Source organism: Lepidochelys olivacea (genome assembly GCF_965140295.1).
Source record: "Lepidochelys olivacea isolate rLepOli2 genome assembly, chromosome: 21".
Classification (NCBI taxonomy): Eukaryota; Metazoa; Chordata; order Testudines; family Cheloniidae; genus Lepidochelys; species Lepidochelys olivacea.
The window spans coordinates 9,463,964-9,476,965 of record NC_140431.1 but is presented as its reverse complement, the minus strand read 5'-3'; the positions used below and the strand labels follow the sequence as shown (position 1 = coordinate 9,476,965).

General features: G+C 48.1%; 2 protein-coding genes across 2 annotated transcripts in view; one reads left to right on the top strand and one right to left on the bottom strand.

Moving 5' to 3' along the window:
• The window catches only part of LOC311511203 (uncharacterized protein), a 91,045-nt gene that overhangs the window by 20,497 nt on the left and 57,546 nt on the right, over positions 1 to 13,002 (top strand). The window lies entirely within an intron of this gene.
• Positions 2,106 to 12,853, bottom strand: LOC311511176 (triggering receptor expressed on myeloid cells 2-like). The gene is made up of 5 exons (XM_084611575.1): positions 12,763 to 12,853; positions 7,958 to 8,302; positions 5,283 to 5,340; positions 2,804 to 2,970; positions 2,106 to 2,527 (listed from the first exon to the last, which is right to left on the bottom strand). The coding sequence occupies exons 1-5, from the start codon at positions 12,803 to 12,805 to the stop codon at positions 2,514 to 2,516; spliced, it is 627 nt and encodes a 208-aa protein (XP_084467701.1). The 5' UTR covers positions 12,806 to 12,853; the 3' UTR covers positions 2,106 to 2,513.

Here is a 13,002-nt window from a genome sequence, read left to right as displayed (position 1 = left end):
TCAGCCTGGGACAGCTGGCGTGTAGGGAGACCAGGGATTTCCCGCTACCCTCTTGCAGTGCCATGATCTCACTTCAGAATATTTCATGAAACAGAAGTTTTCCAGTGGGCTCTGCTGGTGGAGGGTAGTTTGGTTGGCTTCCTTATGAACCCTGTACTGATTGCACTGCCTACGGTTGCCTATTGCACTTTTAAGAGAGAGTCCTGTGTTGCACCTCTTATCTTCACCCAGTGGGAAAGAGGTGAGAGTCAGCGGGTCCTGCTCCCGAATGAACCTGAGGCAAGTGGAAAATGACCCACAAAGGCTCTGTGTTGGACAGAAGCTCCCTGGAGAATGTGGTTGGCACCTGAACCTGGGAGACTGTTGGTAATGATGTGCAAGGAGCCCAGTGAATTATGTCTTCAAACAAACCTCCGTCTGTGTTTGCATTAAGCAATGTGTGAAAGGTGTAAGGGATACCATTCCTCTGGGGTCAGAGGCCTGGGGCTGGCTGGCTGATTAGCCCTGCTCATTGCACCTGAGAAAGACCTGGAACGTAATTAGCTGACCCTTATTTAAAAAAAAAAAAAAAAAAAGGCAGCAGGAAATGGCAGAGAGGGCTATAACACCCTCCAGGAAGCTGAGGGGTCAGGGGGTGCGAGCCTATTGGACTGCTGCTGGAGCTACTGCGAAGAGTAATTGCGCCAGAAACCAAACGGGCAGAAGGGAGACTGCGTGGAGCCCTTTGTTGCTGAGACTCGGAGGTCAGAGCCAGGAAATGTGGGTTACCGGAGTTACTGGCACAAGGGACTGGCTTGGGGAAGGGACTGCTTGGCCGGCAAAGACTATAAGAGAAATGTTTGTGAGGGTTTTTTGGTTTGTTTTGTTAAGAAGGCTTAAAATGAAACTGCTGGAAATTGCTTCCCTAGAGTCCTTGAGAGAGCTCAGACAGAATTACCTCAGGGAGTGAGCTAATTCTGTGAGAGGAAAGCCTGGTCTGGAAGAAGGAAGACGCTCTAAGATAGGCCCTAATCCTCTGACACAGGGAATATCACCAAGGGGGGCTGCCCCACGCTGGTACATTGTTTGGGAGAATCCTTATAACAGGCCTTAATCCCCCTGAACAGAGACGACACTGTTTCTGTCCCTTGGCACTATGTGTGCGCTGCTCTCTGAGGTGACGTGAGTTTGGTGGCTCTCAGCTCTAGCCCTCTGGGGAGGAGACTGTGCAGCTAAGCATCTTGGATAACGCTGCACACTGATATGGCAGAGAGCAGCAAGCCCCTTTGCCGCGGGTGGCAACCAGAGCACCAGGCTTTCTATCGCCATGGGAAAGGTCTCAATCTCTGGGTATGTCTAAGCTGCAGTCGTAGGTGTAGGTAGACACACATGTATTATCTTTAATCAAGTTAACATGGCTAAAAACAGCCGTGAAGACACATTGGCATAGACCTCAGTGCAGGCTAACAATGCAAGTATATACCCAGGCTCCCTGGGCAGGTGTCTAAAGCCCACCCTGTAGCCCATGTTGCCATATGTTCTGGGTTATTATTAGCATGTTAACTAGATTAAAGTGAGCACGGGTATGTTTGCACAAACTACAAATCACATAGGGTGAGAGAGAAAATTCTCCTTTAACTCTCAGAGTGGGGCCACTGAGACCTGGTAGCAGTATTCGTTTTATGTTCCTACGGACCCAGTGTGAACCTTAGAGCACTGACCACCTCCGTTCTTTGTGGGGAAACACAGAGATGTATCCATGGGATTCGGCTGTCACAAGTTCCTAGCTGCAGAATATAACTGATAAAGCACAGTTTTAGCCCATCCCTCTGCTCCCACTCTGTGTTGTTAAACCCTAACTCAGCCCTGCAATGGATTCCTGGACTTGTTTCATGTACTGGGAGTGAGATGGCCCCAGATTACCTGATCCTTGCACTATTGCCCTATTTTGGTCCACCCCTGGGTAAGATATCTCCCTGGACATGTGGGGAGCATTCCATTGGTTTTCTGGAGACATCCAGCCAGGCTGGACACACATAGTAAAACTGCTAGTTTTTCATTACAACACTGATTTTCAGTGAATCAGGACAAGACACATGGAGAGCTGAGACATGACAATGCCCTTTATTTAGCATCACCTGGGTTAGTAATTCACATGGCCCATTGCACCCTCTGTAGATTGGACCCGAGACACGCCATGGCTACTAAGATACGCCATGAAAGTCCCACTTGTGCGCTAGGCGAATGCACTGTCAAATGCTGCATCTTTGGTTTCTTTTGCAGCGAAGCATTTTCCATTAGCCTTGCAGGCAAAGCCTGGCACAGCAAGCAAAGGTTATCCCTCATGGGGGCACGGGGAAAACCGAGCAGAGCTTTCTCATCCTGTCCACGTCTGTGCGGCATCACTACATGTATGTGTGTTTGTCCTGGGGGAGTTGGGAGTTTGGATGGACAGACTCTTGGAGTTCTTTATTTTTCCACCCATCCTCTTCTTCCTCCTCCCATTCTGTCCAAGCATTACCTGCGTCATCCTTTCAGTTCTCTTGTTCTGGAAATGGAAGAGGAACACTGATTAGAAATGGGGTGGGAGATGAGCAATGGAGACAGTTGCTGACAACCTCCCATATGGATGGCAGGCTCATTGCATGTCCATTTCACTTCAGCATTTATCCTCTCCCTTTGCAAGCAGCAAAGTTTGCCCTGGAACCTTATTCCAGTTCCCCAGGGCTTTTTTTTCCTCTTGTTTCCCTAGGTCTGTAGCCCAGCCCGGGGGAGTGTCTCCCAGTTGGGGTTAATTCTGTAATGTGAACGCTCATGAGATCACCTGTGAGTGGAAGGAGCTGGTGTTGGTTCAGATTGTGGCTCCCCTCCCCCGTGGCGCTGCTCCTCTGATGGCTGGCGATGATAAAGATCAGTATGGCTGTCAGGAATTTAGCGAGCAGGAGTACCATAATGGTGCAGATGAATGCATTGAAATGGGCCTCAGGAAGGCTGTTATGGAAAACCAGACATACAACGGTTTAGCTTTAACTAGGAAATGAAGTTTCCCACCTTTTAATGTGGATCTTGTATTTTGGTAACATAGAAAGCCAAAGACAATCACTGTCTCTATCAGACATTCTTCCTGCCCACGCATGGGAGGCTGCAAAGATTACAGTTGTCCCAAACAATAGCTTTAATCTGAAGAATCTCATTAATGGATAAACAATGATATACAGGAACCACTGAAGTGCAGCCAGCTCTGGGCAGGAATGCAGCAGCAGTTTATCAAACACGCAACAACTCCAAAGAATAATTTTGGATCAGGAAGAGATGAAGAATTTCATGTCCTATGGAAAATGCAGGAAGGCAGCACGAACCCCAAACTGGAACTGGGTCAGGATGCCACAGCATATCCCTTAGTCTTGTGCTGAACACAGATGTTCAGGACCTTGGTTTTGCCTCTCATCCAAAAGCGGGATTGCAATACAATCCCATTAGTAAAGAGCTGAACCTTTTAATCGGGTGTGAAATCATAATAAATAGTACTGTATTTAATAAAAAATAAAATCAAAGAAGTTTAACAGCCCCCAAATACTCCGTGGTTGTAGTAGCCTTTAAAAAGTGGGGAGTGATCAATGGAGGTGAAGCATTTGACTTCTGAACTGACGTAGGGGCCACATTTCCTCATCTGCTCTCTATACAGTCCCCCTAGTGGTAGAATTTTATCTCATAGGGCCCAACCCTGCAAGGTGCTGAGCAGCTTCACCTTGCTGCACACAGGATATTTTGCACCAGGCAGAATTGTAGCCCTCAGCCTGCCTCTCGGAAGCCAATGGGAGGTTTGCCATTGACCCCATTGGGAGCAAGAGCAGGCCCTCAGAGCCTGATTGGACACATGAAGTTGTTCACCACTGTGAATGGTGGGGGAGATGAGCCAAGGCACAGATGGCAGTTAGGCACTTCACTGTCATGGGAGTTGGGTGCCTAGCCAAGTGCCCACAGGGTGTCCAGGGCTGGTCAAGACAGAAACCAAGAGTCCCAGGGATATCGCAGCCTGAAAGGCAGAACGGTGACCAGGAAGGCAAGGGCAGCTGATGGAAACAAATCAAATTCCTCCTCCGGAGCAATGGTTCTTGACCTTTTCCATATGTGCCACCCTTTCCCATACCGGGTCATTACCCTCCTCTCATCTACCCAGGATCTAGCGGGGAGCCCTCTCCAATTGAACTGCTACCCCTCCACCATTTAGCTAGGTGCAAAAGGCAGAGTGCTCATTTCTCCCCGGCATTTGTTTATGTTCCCCTTTCCATCCTCCCCCAAGTTGCGAACCTCTGCTCGAGAGGAGGGAAAAAGATCTTCAAACCCGGCCATAGAGGGGTGTCAAATGCTAATCCCCTTATGGGTGTCAGAGCCCAAGACCCCGCAGTGAGATATACCTAAGACAATTAGACAGTCAGCTGTTGGAATTCATTCTTTCTGTTCTATTTGTACGAGCCTCTCTCAGATTCTATACGAAGTGTGGGCTCTGTAATGATGCCTGGCAATTTGTGTCAGACCAATCTGATATCTCCCAGGTGGGAGGCGGCTCTTGAGAGCAATGGGTACACTTGAAAGCTCCCCCAGGGGATAGAATTACCCCACAGGGATCTGTATCGTATTTTTCCTCTGTATAGTTGGTGTAATGACTGGTTAAGTTAATTTCCATGTGTGCATTTGCTACACCAGCCCCCATTTTATTTGTTTAAAGCTGGTACTGAGGTGGAGTAGAGTGACCCTTCTGCCATGGTGGTTTCAGGCAGTTAGTGGGCAGAGCCCATCCTTCATGCATCATTTGTCCACTTTCTCTAGGATGCTGCTGCCAACCTTCCCCCACTTCTGATAGACTCTCCTATAACATTATTATTGTGTGTAGCACGGTAGCACCTAGCAGCCCCAGTCATGGACCAGGACCTGAATGTGCTAGGGGCTGTACAAACAAGGAGCAAAACGACGAGGCGCTTACATCTCAAACAGCTGTGCCACCAGACCAGCCCACTCCTCTTCTGTAGCCAGCCATGTTCTTTCCTATGTCTCTTTGGTTCAGTCTCTCTCCCCCTGCCTGCTGCATTCTTTGCAAATCTCTGACTGCCCATCCCGGGTAATCCTGTCCTACTGGGCAATGTGTCTGGCTTCCCCCAGCCACTGCAAAGGACACACACCCAGCAAGGGATATACCCTAGGTCCCATCGCTGCTTTAAAGCTGGTGCAGTTGCGGGGTGAACTAAACCCAGGGATGTGTTCCTTACAGAGACGTCAGCACGAGAATGAGCCTGCCAGTTTACCTGGAGATGCTGTGCACAGCTCTGGGCTCCTCTGGTGCCAGGGTCTCCATTACACCTGCTGATGGAAACAGAGCAGTTTAGCTTCCCATGCAATGTTTATTAATAACCAGAGGTCATCAGCTTTGTTCTGGCTCCTCGCGGATGCGGAGAGGTGAAGTCTGGGACCTCTCTCATACTCTAGTGCAGTGGTTCGCAAACTTGGTTCTGCTGCTTGTGCAGGGAAAGCCCCTGGCGGGCCGGGCCGGTTTGTTTACCTGCCGCGTCCGCAGGTTCGGCCAATCACGGCTCCCAGTGGCTGCGGTTCGCTGCTCCAGGCCAATGGGAACTGCGGGAAGCAACGCGGGCCGAGGGATGTACTGGGCACCGCTTCGCGAAGCGTGGCCACTGGCAGCTGCAATCGGCCGAACCTGTGGATGCGGCAGGTAAACAAAAGGCCAGCCCGCCAAGGGCTTTCCCTGAACAAGCGGCAGAACAAGTTTGGGAACCACTGCCCTAGTGTAATGACTGCAGTGGGCTCCATTGCTGTAAAGCAGGGTAAATAAGAGGAGAGTCTGGGCCAGAACCTCCAGGCTTGCAGGCCCATTAGACATTTACATGACAAGAGCATCCTGCTAATATTTAGGAAACCATGGTGGCATCTCTGGTACCCGGGCTTGGATACTCCATCTGTGTTCTCAAAACTAGCATGGAACATGGATCTTATAGACACTTGTAATCTGAATAGCAAATGCTTGTTAGCCTACAAAGTCCATGAGTAAAACCCGTCTGTCCTGCCTGTGCAGGGACTATTCCTCTGGGCCATCGAGTGAAAGGAGAAAGATGCAGGAAACCCATGAGGTCACCACCACATTTATGACTGTATCCAAAGAGCCTGATGCCTGGTAACAGGGAACTTTGGGGCTTACTCACTATGGACTAACCTGGCATTGCTAACTGCATGGATCCAAGGATGCCCAAACTTCACTGTGTTAAGAGCCACATTAGCAACTTGCCAGGCATCTCAAGGTTTCATACATTTGGCATATGAATCTATGTAGTCTGAGTGCATATCAAACACACAGGACAATAATATTGGTTTCACAGAATCATAGGAACGCAGGGCTGGAAGGGACCTCGAGAAGTCATCAAGTCCAGTCCCCTACACTGAGGCAGGACCAAGTAAACCTAGACCATCCATGACAGGTGTTTATGCAGCCTTTTCTTAAAAACCTTCCTTGGAAGCCTGTTCCAGAACTTAACAACCTTTATCTTTAGAAAGTTTTTCCTAATATCTAACCTAGGTCTCCCCTGTTGCAGATTAAGCCCATTATTTCTTGTCCTACCTTCAGTGGTCATGGAAAACAATTGATCACTGTCCTCTTTATAATAGCACTTAATATATTTGAAGACTATTATCCGGTCCCCCTTCAGTCTTTGCAAAAAGAAAAGGAGGACTTGTGGCACCTTAGAGACTAACAAATTTATTTGAGCATAAGCTTTTGTGAGCTACAGCTCACTGAATGCATCTGATGAAGTGAGCTGTAGCTCACGAAAGCTTATGCTCAAATAAATTGGTTAGTCTCTAAGGTGCCACAAGTCCTCCTTTTCTTTTTGCAAATACAGACTAACACGGCTGCTACTCTGAAACCTTCAGTCTTTTGTTTCTCAAGACTAAACATGCCCAGTGTTTTTAACCTTTCCTCACAGGTCAGGTTTTCTGAACCTTTGATCATCTCTGTCGCACTCCTCTGGACTCCCTCCAGTTTGTCCCTGAAGCCCGGCACCCAGAATAGGACACAGTACTCCTGCTGAGGCTTCACCAGTGCCAAATAGAGCAAGACAATTACCTCCCGCGTCTTATGTAAAATGCTTCTGTTCGTGCACCCCAGGATGATCTTCGTCTTCTTTGCAACTGCATCACACTGTTGACTCATATTCAACATGTGATGCACTAAACCTCCCCTCCCGCCCCCCGATCCTTTTCAGCAGTGCTACCACCTGGTCACTTGTTCCCCATTGTGCATTTGATTTTTCCTCCCTAGGTGAAGTACTTTGCACTCGTCTTTCTTGAATGTCACCTTGTTGATTTCTGACCAATGCTTCAATTGGTCAAGGTTGTTTTGAATTCTAATCCTGTCCTCCAAAGAGCTTGCAATCACTTCCCTTTGTGCTCATGCCTTCCCGGCTAGGGGGAATAGCAGTTGTTTGCTAGATTTCACTAGCAAAGAAATATTGTGGTTAGTCATCTGTGTCCTTGCCCTACTGTTGCAGAGGAGGATGACTGCAGGCCACACTTTATAGGCTGTGCTCTGCCCCTCAGCTCACCCCTCCTGCATTAGCACAAGGACGGCAGAGGAGGAATGAGGGTCTTGTGATAAAAGCACTGGACTGGGAACGAGGAGATCTGGGTTGAGTTCCTAGATCTGCCCACAGACTCTTCCTGGGTGACCTTGGGCAGGGCACCTAATCTCTCTGTGCCTCAGTTCCCTATCTATAAAATGAGGATAGCAGCACTTCCTTGGTCTGCTTAGATTATAAGCCCCTGGGGGCAGGGAGCGTGTCTTCCTTCTGGGTATGTACAGCACCTAGCACAGTGTGGCCCTGATCTCAGCTGGGGTCTGTAGATACTATGGTAATGCAAAAAAATGAAAGTGCATGAAATCCTGTTGTATTGAAATCACAGCCTGGGGACCTACCTCCTAGCACCTCCACTTTCACCTTCTTTAAGGTCTTTGCTTCTCCTAAGAAGTCTGTCTTGCACTGGTACAGCCCTGCGTCCTGTTTCTGGAGCCTCTCCATGGTCACTGTGAGGACCCCCTTGTGGATGTTGTCGGCAATGGAAGTGTTGCCTTTCCACTTCTTCAGGAACTGGAGCCAGAAGCGGTGGGCGCTGACCACATGCTGGCACTCAGTCTTATTGACATGTTTGCACCAGCTCTTCTCTCTCCACTTGTTCTCCTTGGGGCTGTAGGTGCACCTGATGGAGATGGTCTCACCTTCCATTCCGTACACCACCGTGATGTTCTCTGCCACACACAGCTCTGGAGGAGAGAAAGGAAAACCTGACTTAGGTCTCAATCATCTTCTCTCTGAGTGTCTTTTCTCTCTCTCACAAACACAGACAAACACACACACACACTTACTTCCCTTGTCCTCACTAGGACAATTTGGACCTGTAATTCCCCATCTCTATTGGACGTAGCAACGTAGTGTAGATTAGTGGCTCTCAACCTTTCCAGACTACTGTACCCCTTTCAGGAGTCTTGGAAATATAGATGATATCATAGAATATCAGGTTTGGAGGGGACCTCAGGAGATCATCTAGTCCAACCCCCTGCTCAAAGCAGGACCAATCCCCAATTTTTGCCCCAGATCCCTAAATGGCCCCCTCAAGGATTGAACTCGCAACCCTGGGTTTAGCAGCCCAATGCTCAAACCACTGAGCTATCCCTCCCCTGTCTAACCCAAGCTTCACCTCAGTTAAAAACTGCTTGCTGACAAAATCAGACATAAAAATACAGAAGTGTCACAGGATAATGGTATTGAAAAATTGCTGACTTTCTCATTTTTATAATCATATAATTATAAAATACATCAATTGGAATATAAATGTGGTACTTACATTTCAGTGTATAGTATATAGAGCAGGATAAACAAGTCATTGTCTGTATGAAATGTTAGTTTGTACTGACTTTGCTAGTGCCTGTTGTAAAACTAGACAAATATCTAGATGAGTTGATGTATCCCCTGCAAGACTTCTGCGTACCCCCAAAAGTACATGGACCCCTGGCTGAGAACCATTGTTGTAGATGACAGGGTATCATCCAACCATTTACCACTGTAATCTACTCACCCTCCTCCCTCAGTCCCCAATGTTTGGGCATGTTCAGATTTAGGATTTTGGTTCAGGCCTTCTCTAATTCTTTACCTATTGACCCTCCACTGATGCACCAGTGGGTTTTCCTGTGGGAGAGAAAGGGGAGGAGATCTTGTCTCCCCAGTGAAGGATTTGTCTCCTGAAATGCCACAAAAGCCTTCCCCTTCCGCACTTTCTTCCTTGCATGATGTTGAACGTTACATGGCCTGGCTTGGGCTCCAGTCAGAGCTCATCAACACCTCACCTTGCCTGGTCACGTGGCTCACTCCATAGTGATAGAGTTCAAGGCCAGAAGTGACCACAGAGATTCCAGGCTGACCTCAGTGATGTGAGGTCCTTCCATTCTCTGGGGGCTGATCACATTGCTGGGCCGGGGAGCAAGAAACTTCCAAAAATTGAAACTGGGCCTTTCCTGGGACACTGAGGAGGATTAAATTTACAAAGTCTGCTTGGCAGTTACACCCATGGCCCCTAGTCCGGCTCTGGTGGTATGCAAATGAAATTCACAACCACTGTAGGGCCCCTTCATGCTGCCAGAGTGGTGCAAACTAAGGGGTCTTGGTATAACGGAATCAGATCCACAGGCACAAGCCAGTCTCCAGTTGTGTGGCTGGAGGGTTAATTCTTAGTCCCGTTACTGACCTTTTAACACCCTTGGTTTTGAGAAATCTCTTTTTGCTCTGTTTCCTGGGATATTGCTAATTCTAGCACTGCCCTAGGAGCAGCTGATCTTTGACTACTTTGCTGTTTCTCCTTAGTTCCTTCTAATTTCTGTTTCTCTTCGAGCTGCAGAAGCAAAGGGACCACATTGTTTGGGATATTTATACATTTAGAAGGAAGCTGTGTGCTATTTTGAGGAGTCTGTTTTAGGTGAAGGCTTTTCAGTCACGAGCGACTGCTGCAGAAGAATTCTAAATAGAACTGAAGACGGGAATACATTGGGAATGGACGTTATAAGGGCTTCACAGAGCTGCCTGTACTGAGATGATTGGGAATGCCACAATGTTTGGGAAGATGCACCATCTTCTCTTATTTGTAAATATTCAGAGTAAATGTTAAGCTAAAAAAGAGTAGGCATAAAGGTGTTCTGCAAGCGTTGCATATGCTGCTTTGCCAATGCACCTCAGTCCTGACCTGCAGCACCCTGCTATTGTAGTCTTGGGGTTCCACCCCCACCCCAGTGCACCTCAGTTCTGACCTGTAGCACCCCGGCTATTTCACTCTTGGTCAGAGACTGCCAGTTTAGGTTTGGTAATGTCACATGCAAAACTCTGAGCCATTATCTTTCAGAACAATGCTGCTGACAGAGCCTATGTTATCTGTGTTCCTTCTCCCTTATTCTTTATTACTGAGGATGATACAGATGAGCCCAAGCCAGAATGTTGGTTGCAAACACCCCATCATTTTGGAAATTCTGGCCACTCATCCAGATTTTGCAGCTGTGGCCTATGTGTAATGGAAATAGGGTCGGTGCTTGGAAAGCGTTCATCTACTATTATGTATATTGCGATAGCACCTATGAGCCCCCATGATGGACCAGGGCCCCATAGTGCTAGGGGCTGTACAAACACAACACAAAAATGGTTCCTGCCCAAAGAGCTGACAATCGAAGCATAAGACAAGACACACACAGGGTGGGACAGACAGATGGTAAGACTGCATGTGCCAAGACTATAGAAGAGGATGTTGAGAATCGGGATGAGAGTTCTAATGCCTCGGTGGAGAGGAAAAGCTGTTCCTTACAGATGTTCATCTATTCCTGTGTCTTATTTCCCACGTGAAGTCCCCATAGAAAGATTGTGAGCATCGCATATATGCTGCTAGCTAGATGACAGTCATAATGGATAGGCTCTCAGCTTCTCTCTGTCCATCTTCCAGGCAGGGGGGTTTTGAATGGGTGGATATAGGGTGACCAGACAGCAAATGTGAAAAATCGGGATGGGGTGGGGGGTAATAGGAGCCTATATAAGAAAAAGACCCAAAAATTGGGACTGTCCCTATAAAATCGGGACATCTGGTCACCCTAGGTGGGTATCATAGGAGAGTGAGGTGGAAGAACCGTGATTCCGGTATCCTTCGTAAAGTAATGTGGTCCTTGGTTATTCCAGGGTGTTCCAGGAAGAGAAGTCCAGTCCAGTTTCCTCCTGGAGGAGAGCTGGAATTTTTGTTTGTCAGCCTCCGTAGAAAAAGAAGGGAAGAAATTGACAAGATTTGCATGGGACTGGAGGAAGGATGGTCTTGACATTAAAGCAGTGAACTGGGACTCAGACAGGCCCTGGTTTTATTCCTAGCTTTGCTACAAACTGTCCCCTTGTGACCACTGGCAAGACATTTAACATTTCTGTGCCTTAATTTCCTATCTGTAAAATGGGGCTAACGCTTCCCTGCCTTCCGGAGGTGTTGTAAGATGCTCAGTTGTGACGGAGGCCAGATAAGCACCTAGATAGAATTGTTTTCCCTATATTTTTTCCATTTTGCCTAGATGCATCAGACAATCTCCAGTGGTTAGCCTGACATCCTCATGCCTCGCTCTCCCTCCCCCTGCCCCCAAACTCCTCTCTCCAGGAATCTCTGGAGCTGTTGTAGTTTGCATGTAAAATAGTCACACAAGCTGGATTTTGCAATCTCAGTTGCTGAGAGTGCAGTTAAAGGCTCTTGTTATTTCTTCCAAGGTGTTTCCTGTTCTGACTTACAGATTCCCTGACAGACCTCAGCCCACCACCCTGGAAGCACCTGAGCGGTAGGATCTCCGGTGTCCTTTGGAAAAAATCAAGAGTAAAGAACACAAACCCTGGAAAGAAATGAAACCATGAATGCAGCTGCTGAAAAGCATGTAGTGTAGTGGCTTATGTTTAGGGGAGCCCTTCTGACCCCCCCACTCCAAACTACCTGCTCCTTGTCCACAAACATGTAATAGCTCCCCAGTCATGGGATGGATTCCCTCCTCCTCCTCCTGCTTTGTATATTCTCTGTGGTTCGCATGTTCACTCGCTAAACATGTTACCGTGGCTCCATTTGACTCAGTCTGCTGCTTCAAGACTATTTGTGGCTTCTTTGCCAGACATGTTCTGGGACTCGTATGGGTCAGGAGGGAGGCGGGCTCGTTCTCCATTGCTTTGCACCTGACGTTGTCATTCACACAGCGAACGCGAAGTGGGTGGATCATGGCACCAAATCCGTATATGTGCATGTGACTGTCCCTTTGCACAGGTGCAGTTATTGCACAGAGCCCAAGACAAGGGAGAACCAGGCCCAGAGAATCGACATCTCTTCAGTACCATGGCAGATCTTGAGCTGGATCCTGCAGGGGGCAGAACACCTCCTGCCAAGTTTTGAACTCCCTCAACTCCTCCTGCCGTAAATCTTGCCCTTAAAAGATAGCTACCTGCTTTGACTTTTATTGGCACTCCCACTGATAATTGTGGGGGTGGGTCCGTTTAAGAACGTTCACAGTAGAATCATCTTCTCTGGCTCCAGAACAAGCAGCTGAGCCTTGTGTCCTATGCGGCGTTTGCCTCATGGGCCCTGCTATGACTCATGCTAGATGCTGGACAACGCCAGTCATTGCTCCAAACCTTTGCCTACTCCTCAACCCGACACAAAAGGAGCTGGACACTTTCTTACCTGATAAGGAGACCAAGAAGACCAGATGCATGAGCTTTTCCATGTCTCTTCTTCCCGCTATCCAGCAGTGCAGGGGGGAGGCTGAACAAAAGAAAAAGGATTCTTGCCCAAGAGCGGCTTTTTTCTCTTTGTTCTGCAGGAAGGAATGAGAACAGGAACTTGGCTTCTCTTCCCTCCTGGGGATTGAGCAATGTACCCGGGACGGATGCTTCTCTGACTGGCTGAAAATTGGGGCAGCAG

What these genes read in the sequence shown, in the direction of transcription:
- LOC311511176 (XM_084611575.1), bottom strand. Translation starts at nt 12,805, where the DNA reads ATGGAAAAGCTCATGCATCTGGTCTTCTTGGTCTCCTTATCAG. An exon ending in CTTCTTGGTCTCCTTATCAG is followed by an intron (nt 8,303 to 12,762) that starts GTAAGAAAGTGT and finishes TCTCTCCTCCAG; the next exon opens with AGCTGTGTGTGGCAGAGAAC. An exon ending in GAAAGTGGAGGTGCTAGGAG is followed by an intron (nt 5,341 to 7,957) that starts GTAGGTCCCCAG and finishes TGTTTCCATCAG; the next exon opens with CAGGTGTAATGGAGACCCTG.